Below are 18,536 nucleotides of genomic sequence, written 5' to 3'. Positions count from 1 at the left end.
AATCGTTCATATTTCTGTTAAAATAAGAGTATTTATTTAAAAACTGCATTTCACTTCTACTCTGTTCTATTTACGAATTTAAAAATTAGGATAATTTCATGATTTTCTTATTAGAATAATACTCCATACAAAGGATTTGTGTGTAATTGATAAAAATTTGAAAAGTCATCGCAAATGTTAGTTGGAAACACATGTTTAAACTAATTTTATCAAAATATGGCCTTCATAAAAGAAAATTTAATGAATCAATGACGGTCTAATTCTGCAGTCTAAAATAATTTAAGTACCATGTAATATACCATTTTAAAAATGTAAAATAATCAGTAATAATATCTTGAAATACAACGACCTTTCCTCAGTAACAAACTTAAGGAGATATTCCATTTTACCATATCATATTAACAATTGTTTAACAATATAGAAAATGAAAAGGATAGTAGGAATAACGAAGCAACATAGAACAACTCATATTTTCATTTGAAGAATTAATTTACTTAATCTTGGAGCACGACAATTTCATAAAATTTTTCCTTTGAGCTAATTAAACCGCTAATGTAACTTCTAATAAAGGTAGTTCAGCAATTTAAAGAAAACCGTAATCTCGGAAAACTAACCTGCAAATTGTGACTAATAAAAACAATGTTAAGAATCGTTTAAAATATCGAGAATAAAAAGACACTTTATCGTCCTAATATTTGAAACACTCTTGTGGCAGCACTTCTCGAAAAAAAAGGTATATATAGCTCTACTACCGTTAGGTTTTCGAGACTTAAGTGTCGCCTAAGAATCAAGAATTCCTTCTAAAAAGAAAAGGAAAAAGAAAAAGGAGAAGAAAAGAGGTGTCTAGACGCATTCCAGAGAATTAAGGAGGCCCTATCGGGTGCTTTGAATTCACACTTTTCGTCTGCCGAAGACAAGCTCGAGTGGGGAAGAAAATCAAAAGCGGAACGCGTTGAACGTGTGTTTTCTCGGTGGCCGGTTCGCAGGCAGCGCCGTAGATCCGGAAGTTGCGGGACGTAGGTGGAACCAAGGAGAGGGGTTACCTCTGTATAATAATTAATAACCGGCCGCTGAGTGGTTCGCGCAGGCCCCGCCCCTTACCCCCTGATTTATGAACCGCGCCGCCTTCCTTGTCATAACCGAGTGTACAGACTTGCGCGCGGTGGGGCGGGAAGGCGGCGCAGTGGGGGAAAGGGTGACGCGTGACGTTGCGCGACGGTACCTACGCCCAGGCCGGCTCTTTACCAAGCGATCAGTCGGTTCTCGTCCTTGCCGGATGACACCGGTCGACACGCGGACGTCCGGCCGAAACGCAGCGCAATTTTCACGCGCCACCGCAAGTTGGCGCTACTCACGAGCCTCCTCCGCGGACCCGAGGAGACATGCAGCTCATGAGATGGAGCATCACGCGTCGCCTCGAGTGCCGGGGGATCAAGCAGGGCACCTGCAGGCCCTCCAGACTCTCGTGGCCCCGATCTTCCGGTACGATTCCAATGCTGACCTTGAACGCATCTCGGCACCTCTATCTGGCCCCGCTAATTCGCCGGACGCAACGATCATCTCCCTTTTTCGCGCGTGCGAGCGCGCGCCCACTTTCACGCTTTCGTTCGACCAGTGTTGGGAAATTTGGAGGTCAACTCGTGTTCTCTAGTGAATCAGTGGTGAGGTCGCCTCGGTGGCGAGTGAAACGTTAACTGGTGTGCTTTGAACGGATCTGGCTGGCCCGTTGGGAATAGTAATTGCGCGATTCCCATTTTTCATTGGCCCCGACTACGCGTATTAAAAGTTTCCAACGGTGCGGGTTTCACATGCCGTGCTGCGGAATACTAATCACCGCGTCGCTGCTTCTTATCATTGACACTTAAGTTTACGCGATCCTTTCCGGGGGCCTTTGTTGCGCTCGTTTTAACGTGGTTCTCTCTATTTTCTTTTTTCTTTTACCTCAAGTTTCTTACGCTTCAACTGCCTCGTGGGTCCGCGTGTATTGGCACGTATGTATCGTGATCGATGTCGATAAACCTGTGTGGTAAATAAAATCGGAGCGACGGCGATTTACTATTCTGCCTCGGTTTCACTGCGACATTGTACATTTTAACTATTACGCTTCGACCTGCCAAGCGTTCGCATCCCGTTCCAGCCTTGGCCACTACTTCAATCGTGAAGCGAAACCTTATGAGCTTTCATCTTCACGCGTTAGACCATTCCTAGAGTGACGTTATCTTGGAAACTTCGATCTTCAAAAGGTCATCCCTCTGATTGTTAAAGAGACGTTGATCTTTGGCGAATATGTGTCGCTTCTATGGTAAATTCTTTTACTATTTTCCGACGAAAGCAACTAGGTCAGGAACACTTTTCACGGTAATTTTGATTATACTGAATTTTTAAATCATTTGCAAATAACTAAAGATACTCGACTTCTCTGAATATTTGAGCGTGTACATATTGAAACGTCGTGTAAACATTTAACATGTCAAATGAATATCTCTTCGCGATCTTATATTTCGAAGATGTAACGAACCAGGCGTTGTAAGAAATTGTTTTTCATGTCGATTGCCCGATTGTCAATGTTAGGTTCGTAGAGTATTTTCATGAGTTATTCATAACGATATTATTCGAGTCATATACAAGAGAAGGAGACACTGCGAACACGGAGGCAACTAAAAACATCAGATGTGCTTCTATTACTGATCGTAGCATAGTTCGTTGAATTTTACAATAGATTCAACGCAATTTATTCGCGAACGCACACTATATTTGTCACGTTCGAACAATAAAATGCTTTACTGCTGCGTCTGACAATACGTTGATACACTACAATTGCAAAGTATCGAAATCCGGGTCTTGGACGTTACCTTTAGTAACGAAAATTGTTAGGCACGATCCATGTAACAATTTCACGAAAAATGAAAATTATTGTAAATAGCTACTTTTCTTGTTGCAAAAGAAAGTAAATACGTTTAATTTGTAATGTTCTATGAATAAAGCGTTTCTACAATTTCATCATTTTTTTCATTTGTTACAAACAATTTGCAGTAGTTTGAAACCTTTGTGCATCTTTGAAACTACGACAATTTCAATATTTAAATACTTTTTCATTCTTATTTAATAAGTATTCATTTGAAATCCAAATTTTCTCAGCACATTATTATAAAAGTACATAAGCCAATTTAGATTCATGGAAGAATAATGCATATCGTTTGCTTGGCGTTTCAAAACGTGCCATTTAGTTCTTTTAATATGTACAGTTCGTTCATCAAATGCTTCTCGTTGCATCGGTAACATGATTAACTGTTTGAAATTCATAGAACATACAGTATCTCAAACGAACGACGCTTTTTATTCATTTTTTCTGTCATTAGCACGATACATACAAATGATTTAAACGTTGAATACAAATGAAACTGGCATGGCTTCTTCGCGTTGATATCCCCTTTGCGACACAGAAGGCATTGCAAACCTCGAATTGGCTTCCATGTATCTCTCGTGATTAAAGATAGAAAAAATTGAATAATGTAATGCGATTCAAGTTTGTCAGTCTTCATTTAGAGAACTGAATTATACGCGTTGCAAAAGAATACTACAAAATGCTCTTCGAATACATCGACTCTCGCCGTTCCTTTCTACGCGAAAGCCTTGAAATTTTGCAGTTACGTTGAAATGTTGCTATCTAAATTTTATTCGAAACGTAGGTGAATGTATTCTATCGGAATTTCGTGATACAATGTTACATATCCCGACATATACCTGTTACTCTAGAATATTGAAAATGAAAAAATATTTATTCGTGCAATCGCAAAAAATAGTTTGCATCGTCGCGTCCGCCGAGTAAATACAATCTAAAATGAATATATGAAACATGTTGCTAATGGTGGTAACAACGTTGTGTTACAGGAGAAGAAAATGACTTTATGTCAGATGGTGAAGAAAGTGGAGGGGGAGGAGCTGGTGGAGACGAAGCAGTGGATCTTACGGCATCCAGGTCTCATCAGGGTGACGAAGACGATAAAGATCAGGAAGATGGTCTGGAGGAAGATGAAGAGGAAGGTGTGGACGAGCAGGACGATCAAGAGGAGGACGAGGAAGGATCACGGAAACAAATCCGTCACAGACAGGATGCTGAGAACAACAACAATTTCGTGGAGGGCGGCGCGCCTGCCGGGCTATTCCCGCCAGCTGGAACTAGTCACGTCACCTTGGAAGCTCTTCAGAACACGAAAGTGGCGGTCGCTCAGTTCGCAGCGACGGCGTTGGCCGGTGGAGCGGACAGCGAAGCGGCCTTGCAGGATTTGGCACTGTTGCAGAGCACCTTGTATACCCTGCAGCACCAGCAAGTGTTTCAGTTGCAGTTGATCAGTCAGTTGCAACAGCAGCTATCTATTACGCATGGTCAGTCGGCGCAACAGCAAGTTACGGGCGAGCCGTCGGATAGCAAAGAAATATCTCCATCTCCAATCATCCAAGCTAAGCCTCTGTCGAGTCTGACGTCGCCACCGTCGTCACGTCCACCGAGTCATCAGCAAACCACACCACCTCCCATGACGCCAAACCTGCCTCAGGAACGGCCTACGCCAACGAGCAGCGCTTCCCCGTTGAGTCTTCCGCTGGCTTCGTCGAACACGACGGGCACAACCGCGACTACTAGCAGCAGTAGCCAAGTGCCGATGTCCCATCAGATGCCACCGCTCTGCTCGATCAGTTCTTCCCTAGCTTCGTCGATAATAACCAACACCGATCCGCCGCCGTTGCACGAGCCAAACACACTGGAGATGCTGCAGAAGAGAGCCCAGGAGGTGCTGGACAACGCTAGCCAGGGACTGCTGGCAAACAACTTGGCCGACGAGCTGGCATTCAGGGGCGGAAAAGGCTCCCGCCTCTCCCCATACGATTCAAAGTCCGGTAGTGGTCGGGGGGAGCCGTTCTTCAAGCATCGATGCCGCTATTGCGGCAAGGTGTTCGGCAGCGACTCGGCACTTCAGATCCACATACGATCGCACACAGGTGAGCGACCCTTTAAATGCAACGTCTGCGGCAGCCGCTTCACCACGAAAGGGAACCTGAAGGTCCACTTCCAGAGGCATACGGCCAAGTTTCCACATGTTAAGATGAACCCGAATCCCGTTCCGGAACACCTGGACAAGTACCATCCACCCTTGCTACAGCAAATCGCCTCTGGTCAGAGACCGATGCCGTCCCCGCCGCCACCGCCGCCTTCTCACCATCCCTCTTTTCACCCGGCGGCGGCGCACGGTTTTTTACCTCCTCAACCGCCCTTGCCACTCAGTTTAGCCCTTCCTGGTATGCCGCCCCTATATAGATCGCCGGTTGTCGCTCATCGGGACGATCAGGACGTGCCGGAGAACCTGAGTAAGCCCATTACCACTGCCCCGACCACGTCCCCACATTCCCCCGCGGTTCTGTCGAACTCTCGTCATTCCTTTCACGACAATCACCAACAACAAAAGCAGCAACTCGAACAGAGGGACGAGATCAAGCTCGAGCAGCGGTCGCCTATGCAGGAGCCGTATCAACAACGGCCCACGAGTCAGGAAGCCACCGAGAGGATAACCCCGAAGAAAGAACCGGAGGAGGCAGAGGAGCCCACCGAAGAGGAGAGCGAGGATTTCGAGGAAACGACTAGACGGTATTTAAATTCACCCCAATCCTCTGCCAATCCACCTTCTCAACCGCAAACTTACGAAGACTGTAGTATGGATAGTAAGATCAGCGGACGCCTCGAAGGAGACGCCGACATGGAAGTCGACGAGGAGATCGAGGAGCAACCTGAAAACTTGTCCAGTCGAGGAACAATAAATCGTTTGCCTCAGCACGTTATCGCATATCCCGGAGCCTCCCCTGCGAGCAGTAGTGCGAGCAGTGGAAGCCTTCAAACCTCCTTCGCGGGAATTCTGTTCCCAGGGCCACCCGCGCATCATCAAATACCTCATCATACTGGTTCAACGGCTGTAAACACGGCTGCAGTTTCGACCAGCGAGATGATCGACCCGGCCAAGGACCCAGCTATCTATTCCAGCCTGTTACCGCGACCAGGTAGCAACGACAACTCTTGGGAAAGTTTGATCGAGATAACGAAGACCTCGGAAACGTCCAAGTTGCAGCAGTTGGTCGACAACATTGAACACAAACTGACCGATCCGAACCAGTGCGTGATCTGCCACAGGGTGCTCTCGTGCAAAAGCGCGCTGCAGATGCATTACAGGACCCACACGGGCGAGCGTCCGTTCAAGTGCAAGATTTGCGGTCGAGCGTTTACCACAAAGGGCAACTTGAAGACTCACATGGGCGTGCACAGGGCGAAACCGCCACTTAGGGTGCTGCATCAGTGCCCCGTCTGCCACAAGAAGTTCACGAACGCACTGGTCCTGCAACAGCATATACGGCTGCACACCGGCGAGCCAACGGAACTCAGTCCAGAACAAATCCAGGCCGGAGAGGTGAACGAGTTTCCACCAGGTTATCCACACCATCCGTTGGCGTCCTTTCTCCCTCAGGGCTTTCCACCGATTCATCCCACCGGAGCGGGCTTCCCGTTAGGCTTCCCTCCAACTCGCCAGCAAACACTCGAGCGACATCCTCAGGAAAACGATGTAGATGTAAAGGACGAGCCGCATCAACAGCATCAGCGGCACCACCAGCATCAACAGCAACAACAACAGCAACAGAGGTATACCGAGGAGCACAGCGAGGAAGCGGATGATCAGGATGACGAGGATGAGGACCGTAGGGAGGAGGATGAGAGGTGCGACGTGAATCGTGACAGCCGCGTTGACGTGGAGGACGAGCAGGATCGCGAGAGCGATGAAAACGAGCATAAAGACGTCTGTCTGCCGAGCTTCTCCACATCCCTCGCCGCTCTGGAGAACCAAGTGCGAACGATCACGACGACGGCTACGTCGACCGTGGGAAACATGGCCAGATCGCCGCTTTTCCACCGCTACAACGGCAGCGAGAAAAGCAACAGTCCTCCGAACGCCGGTGCGCCGTTGGACCTAACGCCTCGCGCGTCCTCCACTCCGGCTTCGGTGGCGTCGGTGCCCACGCCACCCCCACAGGCCACCGTGCACCATCCGCATCCGTTCGGCATGTTCGCAGGCCTGCTGCAGGCAGTTTCGTCATCGCCCTCTTCCAACAGCATCGGAACGTCGAGCATAAACAGCTTGAGCTCGATGAACGCCGCCACTCCGGGAGGCGGCACCTCTGGGCCCCTGGCTTCCCTGACCACGTCAGCCGTGTTGGCTGCCACCTCGACTTACAACCCGCTCGGCCTGGCTGTCGGAGGGCCAGCAGGTAGGCGCTGCTAGCATCAGGGCGAGCTGCAGTTCCTGCTACACCTTCCGATCGATCTGACACGATTCACTGATCCTCACCGCCAATCTGACTGATTCGTCCACCTTATCCAAGCTGTATATCGACGTATCCTGTTTGTGGTGTAGCCGGACCTAGCACTCCTACCCTCCCGCTTGACTCTTTTTTATTATCTGTTTGTACACCTTTTTCTTCGGTATTCTCTCTCGCTCTCTATTTCTCTCTCTCTCTCTTTGCTCTCTCTTCGCTCTTCTCTCTCTCTCTCTTTTCTCTCTCTCTCTCTCTCTCTCTCTCTCACATAGTTCGAGTCACTCGATGGGTTTCTCTTTAAAACAGAAAAGAACAGAAAACGGAAGATCCAAAGTTTGCGTGCACAAATATTAGTTTTGTATTCCTTTTTTGCGTAAGGAAAGGTCGAAACTATGGATATTTGATAAATAAATAAATAAATTTCTTTGAAAAATGGATTGCTGCCTGTACGATTCATTTCATTCCTTCCGTCAAACTGCCAAGAAACCATGACTCTAAATGCTATTATCGAGCCAGCCGCGCGCGTAAAACCATCAGTTTCTGAGTTCCGATGTTTCGCGCTACGAGTGTTACTCCGGCGTTCACGCATTTCACGATTAGACCAGTCCGTTTTCTTGCGTTCATGATGAGTAGTATGTGCTCGAATCGTGATTACAAATTGCTTTCACGGCCGGTAGAAGCATATGAAAGTGTCGGAAAGCAATTGTAAAGAAGTACGATCTGTTACAGTGCGTGGAAACACCACATGTAATATCTGCTACAAGACATTTGCGTGCAATTCCGCGCTGGAGATCCATTACCGGAGCCACACGAAAGAGCGACCTTTCAAATGCACCATATGCGACAGAGGCTTTTCCACTAAGGTAACGTAACATTCTTTTTAAATTGGATCGGGAGGATCGAATTGGACGCCTTCAGTCTGAGAATTGTTTGCTGCTCACCAAACGAATTCGAGGGGAATCCTACAATGACTAGAATGTGTAGCTATTTAATAAACAGAAAACATCGTTATGATTCAGTGTAATTAATTTCCACAAACAGAATAAGGAATATATTGGAAAAATTGCAAACACCATCATTTTCTAACAGTGTCGACAATTTTCATGAATTATATTCACGTCGTCTCGGTGGATGTTTCTACTCAACTTTATACGTAGTTGATATTTAAAAACTGCCAGACTCTTTATAGTTCGCCTCAGCGTTTATTTTCGCTACGTTCTTATCATTCTAGTTTCAGTTGAAGAACATCAAATTTTGTAAAGAGTTTCAGTTTGATTTGCTTTTGGTAATTAGCCAAAACTTTCGGAATTAAAATATCTTATTTCGTATATCGTTGGAATTTCAAGTAACTGGCATACCTTTCTGTTTTCCAATATACTTCCATTAACTATCGTAAAACTAATGAAACAATAATACTGATTCCTTTTGTAATACTTACGAATATTATTAAATCTGTCAGACGTAAACTTGAAGTGTTCACTGTTGCACAATTTTCCATTAATCTTTCCATAAACAAGAAATTAGTGTACAATAATTGCTCATAAAAGTACGAATATGCGATCTAGTCATTGCACGATTCCTTCATTATAACCTCCTTAACGAGCATACGTATTTCGTTGTGTAATTAGTTGCAAAATATATTGAAGTAAAGCATTGCCAACACAAAGCTTTATAGTTTTTTCTTTATCAAAGTAACCGCGATACGCAATGCAAATACATAATCTCAAGTTCGTCTGTTGTTGCAAAAAATATCAATGGTCACGATCCAAGCCTGGCTTCGTTCAGGTCAGCTCTGTATCTTTGTTTTTCTACGATACTTTCAGAACGATGGTTCCGGGCAGCAAGCATGCGTCTGTGCGTCTCAACCGTTGCCCGCAAACAGTTCGATCACTTCACCCGATCCTCAATACGAATCAGCGTGCGCCAGTAGTCGAGAAAAAGCGAAACGCAGGCGGCGGCGGCGACCTGAGGAACGGAAGAGCCGGGGGCGGAAAGGAGCCGGAGGGGGGCGGGGGCTGACGCCTGTCTATCCTGCCATCCGCCTACCCCCGCTGATGTCACCCGCCCTCGGACTTCTACCCTCAGCGCACGGCCTCCTGGTAAGAGCCTGCTGAATTTTGACAATGAAACAACACCTATGATAACACCACTATGTATTTCGAACACACGTCTCGTCATTTTCGTGCTGAGTGATAACTTCGATTCGCGTTTGCTGGGCCGAGTTCGTGGGAATTATGAAAATTTTACAAACGAAATGTAATTCGTTTAAGCAGGACGCTATTTGTTTGTGTTCATCTGTTCATTGTATCATATATTATGTATAGTATATATACTTGTACATATGTACCATACTTATCCCCCGATATCCACAGGGAATAGGAATTTTTGTATATTTTGCAGCAGTTATCGAGAACATTGAAACGCGATAAATTATGCAGAGTGGTGTAATCGATGAAGTGATTGAACTGATGGCTGTCTGGTCCGCGATAACGAATGAAGTGTTATTTTCTATTTTACAGGGGAATATGAAGCAGCATATGCTAACTCATAAAATCCGCGACATGCCGCCCCATCTGTTCAGTGACTCAAAGCCGCAACACCAACAGCAGCCTCAGGATCACGAAACCTCGAGAAGTCCGATGTGCGCGGAAGATTCGAGCTTACCACCGCCCCCGCCACCTCCTCCGCCTCCTCCGCCGATGCCACCGACCTCGATGGAGCAAAGCATCTCGGTGAAGAGATCCCCGCCCGAGGGGGAACTGCCAGCACCAAAGAGACCAGCCAGTAAGTAGCCAGAAACCGATTGAAAAACATCTGTTCAGTCTGCTTCTTCATCGAGCATAATTCGAACGGTCCAAGGCTTCGCTTGGCAGGTTGAACTGTTTCGCTAGCAGATCTCGCATCCGAGCTTCTACCGAAAGCAGCAGAGTGTTTATTCGGCTTCGCTTACTTGCACGCCTGTGCTTTCTCTGCACCACGCTGTTTCTTTTCACGCGCTCCTTGGCAGCAGGTGCGCTCCTCCTTTTACCCTCTCGTCTCTCTCGTCTTCCGTCTGACGACCGCGCGGACCAAGCTTCGAGCGTACATAACAAGCTCTACCCTTGGTCCACGAGCCACCGAACCAACCACACTTTTCCCCTCGAAGAAAGGGGGACAAGCTTCACAGTACCTTCTCCCTTAAACTTGTGTCAGGGTCTGTACAGCGAAACTGTATGTGTATTTACAGGCATGCCGAGCAAGCACTTGTGCCAGATTTGCAATAAGAATTTCTCCTCATCTTCGGCGCTCCAGATCCATATGAGAACTCACACAGGCGACAAACCGTTCCGATGCACCGTCTGCCAGAAGGCGTTCACCACCAAGGGCAACCTCAAGGTATACACGTCATATTTCCCCTTTCTTTCTTTCTCTCACTCTCTCCTTCCTCCTCTCTCTCTCTCTCTCTCTCTTTCTTTCTCTCTATCCTTCTCTCTCAGTATGTTTCTCTGTTTTTTTTCTTTCTTTCTTTCAGCCTCCCTGTTTCTCCTTTATCTCTCACCTTCTCCTCTTCTCTCTTTCTCTCTTTTGGTCCCGCTTTCCCATGCCTCCGGATTCTTCGAGATCACTCACTAACACTAGCTAGCTGCTACCGCTTGTACTAACGCTGACGCGGACGTACAAAACAAACAAAATAAACAATAGACAAGCTCGATGAAAGATTAGCACCGTCGTCAAACGTCCCTAATAGTCATATTGATAGACATGGCCGTACCTTCTGATCGCAGGTGCACATGGGCACTCATATGTGGACCAACGGAGCGTCACGGCGAGGTCGGCGAATGTCGCTGGACCTGCCTCCCCTACCCATCACCCCCAAGGACTCGGAGTTCCTTCAGCGACGGCCGGATCTCTTCTATCCTTATCTACCCGCGCCGTTCCTTAACGGTGTGCAGCAGAAAGTAAGTGGCTACCTTGAGATTTTCTTTGTTCTTTGTTCCGACATGTCGGAAGAAGCTACTGATAACCGTTCGTCTATCGTTGGATAATTACGATACACGTACAAATCCTTCGAATGAAATTGAGGAACTTTCTGGAGGAAAGACCTATAGGTCCACCTACTCTTGTCAACTCATCATTGGTTCACAAATACTTACAACATAATAGTTTATTTACTGAGGGATTAGTCATCTTTAACTGTATCGTTATGCTTGTATTAAATATAAAATACGTCATATTCACGTTTGCAAGAACGAAAATGAAGTAATTAGTAAACTAGAGATGATAAATTCCTACTTGAGAAGTGAACACTATGAACAGGTTAAACTTTTACACTGCGACATATCAATGATATCAGAACCATGATGCTTCGATGCCTTCAGCTATGTATTTAGTCATATCAACGTTATCCTATATTCAATCTAAAAGTATCAGAAAAATAATCGAACGTCTATAATTTCCGTATCACATTACAGTGGCCATTATAATGGCGTTTCGTTCAAAAGATCATCCGGCGGGAAGCCAGTATGGTGGCGCGTTAAGGGTTAATTAACCGTTACATGTCTAGAAATCTTCTCTCCAAATTTCGTTTCAATTTTCCATCAATAAAGGTCAGGGCACTTGTTGAAACTTTCAATGCTTTTTACTTAATTTATGCGCTACGGGCTCTTTTTCCAGAAATCTCCTCAATTACTTCAGACCCGGTATTTGAATAACGAGTTAATCTCATAGATGGGAAATTGTTTCTAAACAATTGTGTCGAATGTCGTCTAAAATGAAATTGAAAAGTATAACGTACTATAATTTAAGAATATAAGTTGAGATACTGCAATGTTGTTTTAAGAGAAGACAAGAAACTTATGACGTAAAACTGTCAGTGAATAATGTGTACTTATGTGTTTTACGCCACACGCATCGCTAAAGAACACAATTACAAAGATAAAACTTTCATTAAACGAATAAACATGTTGCTTACGACTTACTATTCAAACAAGATAAACGTGAAAGAAGGTGAAGATAGTAGGAAAGCAACGCAAGTACCATTCTTCTGTATTTAAATACCTTACTTTTGAACTGGGTTTTAAAAATTCATCGTAACTCTTGGTTTTTTTTAGTATAAAGTATTACATAATCTTCGATGCAATCTTTCGTCCTATTTGACAAACGATAATTCGTATGCGAACTTAGAAAACATACGAATGCATCACGCTATGAACATTCCATGAAGAGGCAGCTTAATAATTTTAATAAATGTAGATAAATAGTATGCAAACTGGTATAAAATAACTTGTAATAGTGATAATTTCAAATCCTAGTGCTTCAAAACGTAAAAAGAAAAAGTATCAAAGAAGTGTAGATACTTCATATTTTTGCAATTTGTATTACGCAGAATATTGTGAACTAAACGAAGCGCGGTGAATCGAGAGAAAGAAAAAGTACAACTATCGTGCAAAACGGTAACAGTAACGTTGTAAATTTTGAAAATACTTTAAAGGCACAGGCTACAAAATCAATACATTTTTCTTCGTTACTTATATTAATCAAAGTAAATGCCAGAAAAGAGCATACATAAGTATGTATTGTATATACAGAGTATTCCACGAATAAACCGATAAACTTTGCCAGCGTGTTGAAAATGTTATTACAAGTAAAAGGTATTACATACACCGTGGACCAATTCGTTTTCTTTCTCGAGATGTGGAAAGTTTATTGATACAAGCCGTAAATAATCAGACGTATTCTAGCTACTTAACATTTGCATGATTACTTGTTTTATCTTACACTGAAATTGTGTTTGACACTGACATATTGCACTGATATTTATACGTATTATTCAAAATGTCTACCTGCTGCCTCTACGCAAGCAAGTAGGCGTGCTTCCGTTGACCGCATCCACTGAATATCGGCCAGATCATTGCTAACGCTGATGTTAGTTATCAATTGCTCACGTGTTTCAGGCTTTCCATTTAAAACACACTCGAGAAAATCGAAGCATAAAAAAAACATTCCTATCGATCCATATCTCGATGGCATAGTTGAATTGACCATGTTGAAGTTCGTGTGATGTTTCTTCTTAGAATAACCTATCGAATATGCTGGCAAAGTTTGCCGATTTATTCGCTGAACACATTTTATACGCTAAAATTTTGGGATCGTTCGTTACAAGTTCATCGCAACTTCGAGAATTATTTAACTAAGTTTCTATCACTCGAATCAATCGAAACGAAGTAAATTGCCATGTTGATCTTCGCAACGTACAATTTCAAATCTATCAGAAATTTGTAGCAAATTCAATATTGATGTACCCAAATTGGCAAGTGGCCCGAAAATTTTACCTGGTAGTGTATACACATGTATTTGTGTAGTACCAAAGTGCACAAAGGAGATGAATAAAAATTCCGTTGAGAAAAGAAGTTGCATAAGGCTTCGTACTAGGTCGTCCAATAAGTTCGTGCCGTTTATCGATGTACCATTTAGATCATTATTTCAAACGTACCTTTAAATGCTACGAAAGAATGTATACTCCGTTCAAAATGAGAGTAACCTCGCTTCGCGCATGGGACGTGCCTAAGGCAGGGCTAGAACCACTAGAACGTCCAAACCCCCACTTAACCGCCTACGTTTTTCTCCGTCTTACCCTCTGCTACGTTCTCTGTCTATGCGCAGAACGGACGAGAATCGGTCCGAGAGCGAGGTTACTCTTATTTTGAACGACGTATAGTCACCCTCTGGTTCCACAACTTCTTCTCATCTTTTTAGCAAAGCTATTACGCCGTCACTATAAAAGTTCCTCGGTCTTTCATTAAAATATGTTTCAATGTTATTTCTTACTGATGCACGAAACGGATGGTAATATGACAGAGCAATATCTGAAGAATATATTGGGTGTGACCAAATTTTCCCACCGAATTCATGTAATTTCTGTTGCACGTTTTGTGCTATACGCGGTCCGGCACTGTCCTAGTGAAAAATCGCTTTATTCCGATTTAAGAGTTATAGACGTCTCGCTGAAATACAGAACACGTCGTGAAAATTACAAACGCAATGCGGCATAAACTTACTGGACGACCTAGTAAATTAACCAGAAAATCACTAGAAATTAAAGAGTTAGCCCAGTATCGATACTGTAAAAAAAAAGAAAGAAACAACGAAAATCATCGCGGCTCGTAGCGCGACCGACACGATTAACGATTACTCTTTCTTTCATTTTCGTAGGTAATTGTCCCCGAATATACCTAACCAGAGAGCGTGCATTACTTACAGCTGAACGAGATCTCGGTGATTCAAAGTAACAACGGGTTACCAGGCCACTCGGTTCCTACCGGAAAGTACGCAGGATTATTCGGCTCAGTGTACGCGGCCGGAGCTGGGTTTCCCCTAGACAAGCAGGCAATGGCCGCGACCAGTAACGGGCCACTGCTCGATGGGAAATCCTCAATCCCGTCCGGCTCCATGCTCTTCCAGACACCGTCGCCGTCCCACTCTCCTGGCACGCCGTCGTCGAACGGCAGCAACCAGAACAGCGCCGGTGTACCAACGTGGACAGGCGACACTCTTCAGCACCATTTCGACAGGGAGCCACCCGCCAGGTCGGAGGGTAACGCAACGCCACCCTCGGCCCGACTTCCGCCACCCCCGGCGGCCAGAGGTGAAGGACTGGCCACATGAACCTTGACCGGCAACACATATCCTTCGTTCTCGGAGCTTCACGTTTTCAGCGACTGAACTCCGTCCTGGCTGCTACACAGGCACACAACACACACATACTGAGCCAGAGAGAGAGAGAGAGAGAGAGAGAGCGTGTGCGTGAGAAAGAATGAGAGTGAGAGTGAAAGTGAGAGAAAGAGAGAGATTGAGTGAGAGTGAAAGTGAGAAAGAGAGAGCATTTCGCGAACCGAAGGACTCGAAAGCCGAAGATCCGACGACATATCCTTCCTGTTCCCCTGAGCCAGAGCAGACACCATGTTCCTATTGTCACACTAGTCTTAAAAGCGTTCGAGGGGACCGACTAATCCGGCACCTGGTCTCACGCCCAGCGGTTCGCCGACTCCGACGGCCAGCCTCTCTTCACAACTCTACCCCCTGCGACGTGTGCTTTCGCACGAGGGACCGACGGACGCGGTGCCTAGACTGAGCCGTTCGGCCGCAAGACACGTGGCGCCGCGACGACACGGCCCTCCATACTCTGACCGTCCATGCGCGACAGTGATGGTCACCTCACTTAGGGTTATCGTATGTTATTATTATTGTAAATGAATCTGATACAACGTGTCTCGTGTAAGAATCGGACGATCTCGAGTAGGCTTGTTGTTCTTCGGGAATAGGCGCAACGTCGATGCTTCCAAAACGGTTCGGTATCGGTTTAGGATAGGTCAACTTTAGAAATTTCTCATCTCGACCACACTTTTATCAACTACCCGAGAGATTTTATCTTACACAGCGTTGCACACCGAGATCGCCGAATTACACGACACACTCTGTACGGCGAGATATAAATATATACATAAAGAAAGAAGACGATATATATATACGGTATACACGTACAAGACGATACGTGTATATGTACATGTATATCGGTTATATAAATATATAAATATATAAATGTAAAATATTCTATCGGTGCGAAAGGGTATGAGTGCGCGAAATTGTATACAGGTGCGAGTATATATGCGTCGCTTTCTTTTTTTCCAAGAGAGAGAAGGTCGTTTTTAAAAGTTTCGAAGCGGGCCCGGCAGCGCCCTCGCTGTGATATGAGAGGAGCAGCCTGCAATCATTTAAACCAATGTACTTATACTTTGTATCATAGTATTATTATTTACACTCGATGTACAGCACGCACTGCAACGTGTCCCGTCGTTTTTTTATATGGAAAGACACAGTCGACGTCGAATTTATGTTCCCCCGAAAACCCATCGATCTCGAATCTTTGCCCGATAGGTCTGAGGCCTCGTTGAACTGTCGTCGTTCGGTAAAAAAAAAAAAAAAAGAAAGAAACAACACTTCAATTCCTTTCGAATAGACAATACATAGTTATTTGTAATCTCGATATCGTGCATTTTTTATATGGAAACCGAGAGATGTTTATCTTTCTACTATTGTCCCCGCCGCCCCCTTTCTTGAATTTACTCAACCGCACAGTAAAATCGCAACTTTTCCCCAATTTCTTTTTTCTCGATTCTCGCTAAAAATCTCACACGTCGACGACGCGACGTTCGATTATCATTTGGCAATGTTTCATTTTCATTACCGTTACGTTGGTACACGTGAGATCGTTACATGATCGAAGGACATAACGAAGATGTAGCAAATGACTAACAATAAATTTTCTGGCAATAGTACGGAAAATCTGTACGCAACACCCACCTTCGAATTTCGTTTGGCAAATTTTACCGGTACAAATCGCAACGAATCGGCAGATGCTAATTGTTCCATTATTTTCCCGTCACTTTTCGCTAACGTTCACAAAGTGAAGGCGAATACATTCGACGATTTGGTAATTGCATCAACGGAATGATACGTAGAAACTTGTTTACCACGTTCCACTTGAACGACGTCTTCTATTCGCAGTCGATGAATATTTCAGTTTCCATCGAGTCCAACGCTTCGTGCAAAGTATCGAAAATTTCTTGTATCATTTTTCATCGCACATTTCCATCGAACGCTATTTCGCATTGTTTGTATCGCCGCATGAAATTCGACATCACGACGAATTGTCTCGTTATTTAAACGATTACCCGTTGGATTATCGTGCAAAGCCCAAATCGAAGGTAATCTCAATTAGTTGACGGAACGAACATTATTGGCTGTTATCGATATTACGCAAGCTTATAACGGACGAAAACGATAAAAAATCGAAAAATCTGAAATGAATTGTTTGAACCGCACTGTTGCTGTCATGCGTTCGAAAAATCTGCCGATTTGAAAAATGCAGGTACAGATAGTACGTATCGTGGATTGTGCAATCGGTCGCACACATTTATACTCGAATAGCGATATTCGTGTACAATGGCTTTCTTGTATGTTCTCACGTTTAACCATGGTATATGAAGAAAGAAAGGATAATAACGATAATGATGATAATAATAATTATAATAGTAATAATAATAACGATAACGATAATAATAATAGTAATAGTGATAACGATAATAACAATAAAAATAACAATAAGTATTATAATTATAAATATAACAATAACGAGAATAATAATAATAATAGGCAAGATACGATACGTGTGTAAAAATGTGTAAAAAGTAACGATAGCAGCATACCTGTGTCCAGATAGCACTTCGCGTAATTTATCTGATTTTTAACTAATTTAAGGATAACTTCTTGAAAACTCCGTCGATTCGAGGACTCTTGAAGGAAAGAGAAAAAAGACGATGGTTCTCCATCGACCAAAACGCTATTCAAAGTGGCTCGTTTAAATTGAAGATGTCAGTTCGAAAGTTTCCTAATACCAGAGAAAAGTTTAACAGTTTCGTTACGTGAACATTTTTCAATGCAAGTTGCTAGACGATTGTATTACATCCGCTTTTTCACTTGTCACGTTTACACTTAGACCAGGAGGAAAGGAGAAACACGGAAAAGGTGTTTGAGAATAAACGATCGAAGAAGGAAAATCGGAAAATCAGACTGTGGAATTCGTATAGTCTCTGAGACGGTGCAAAATTTTTCCTTTTTTCCCGAAACAAACCCGAACTCATGCCCCGAGTTTTTCAGTTAAACCGTACTTCCTCCGAGCTTTTCGCACGTCGATTTGCCAATCGAACGAGATCCCATCGAACCGCTTTATCCGAGATACAATAACTATTATGATAATTCGTAAACAAGACGAGCAAACAGTGAGAGAATCGACGAACGAGACTTGAAGATTCGGAAAAAGTAAACGAAAGTTCGCGAACTGTCCAAGTGGAAAATAAGTCGAACAGCTTTGTATGGAAAGTGTGCGAACGTAATATTAATTCATAACGAAGGGTGCGTGTGTTTGTCTTACAAACATGGTTCGTACGAATGAAATTAGACAGTGACATTCGACAGAGATTAAATCGATATAACGTGTGTAGCCGTACGCTTTGCTACGAGCCTATTTCTCGAGGAACCAATTGGTCAGAATATACCTGTACGGCGGTTATTCGTTCATTTGACAAAAACTATCGTTGAGTACAATTTAGCAGAAAAAGGAAAAAAAGTGAAAGAAACAGTTACAA

The 18,536-nt window shown here is 44.1% G+C and overlaps 1 protein-coding gene across 1 annotated transcript; it reads left to right on the top strand.

The window, feature by feature from the left end:
* Positions 1-1,270: 1,270 nt before the first annotated feature.
* Positions 1,271-15,168, top strand: LOC108573051 (homeotic protein spalt-major). Its single transcript, XM_017935409.1, has 8 exons — positions 1,271-1,482; positions 3,892-7,305; positions 8,083-8,216; positions 9,177-9,452; positions 9,873-10,137; positions 10,580-10,728; positions 11,118-11,291; positions 14,593-15,168. The coding sequence occupies exons 1-8, from the start codon at positions 1,383-1,385 to the stop codon at positions 14,995-14,997; spliced, it is 4,917 nt and encodes a 1,638-aa protein (XP_017790898.1). The 5' UTR covers positions 1,271-1,382; the 3' UTR covers positions 14,998-15,168.
* The last annotated feature ends 3,368 nt before the right edge of the window (positions 15,169-18,536 follow it).

The sequence above is a fragment of the Habropoda laboriosa genome, unplaced genomic scaffold (genome assembly GCF_001263275.1).
Source record: "Habropoda laboriosa isolate 0110345459 unplaced genomic scaffold, ASM126327v1 scaffold89, whole genome shotgun sequence".
Taxonomy (NCBI): Eukaryota; Metazoa; Arthropoda; class Insecta; order Hymenoptera; family Apidae; genus Habropoda; species Habropoda laboriosa.
This window is presented reverse-complemented; position numbering and strand designations above follow the sequence as displayed.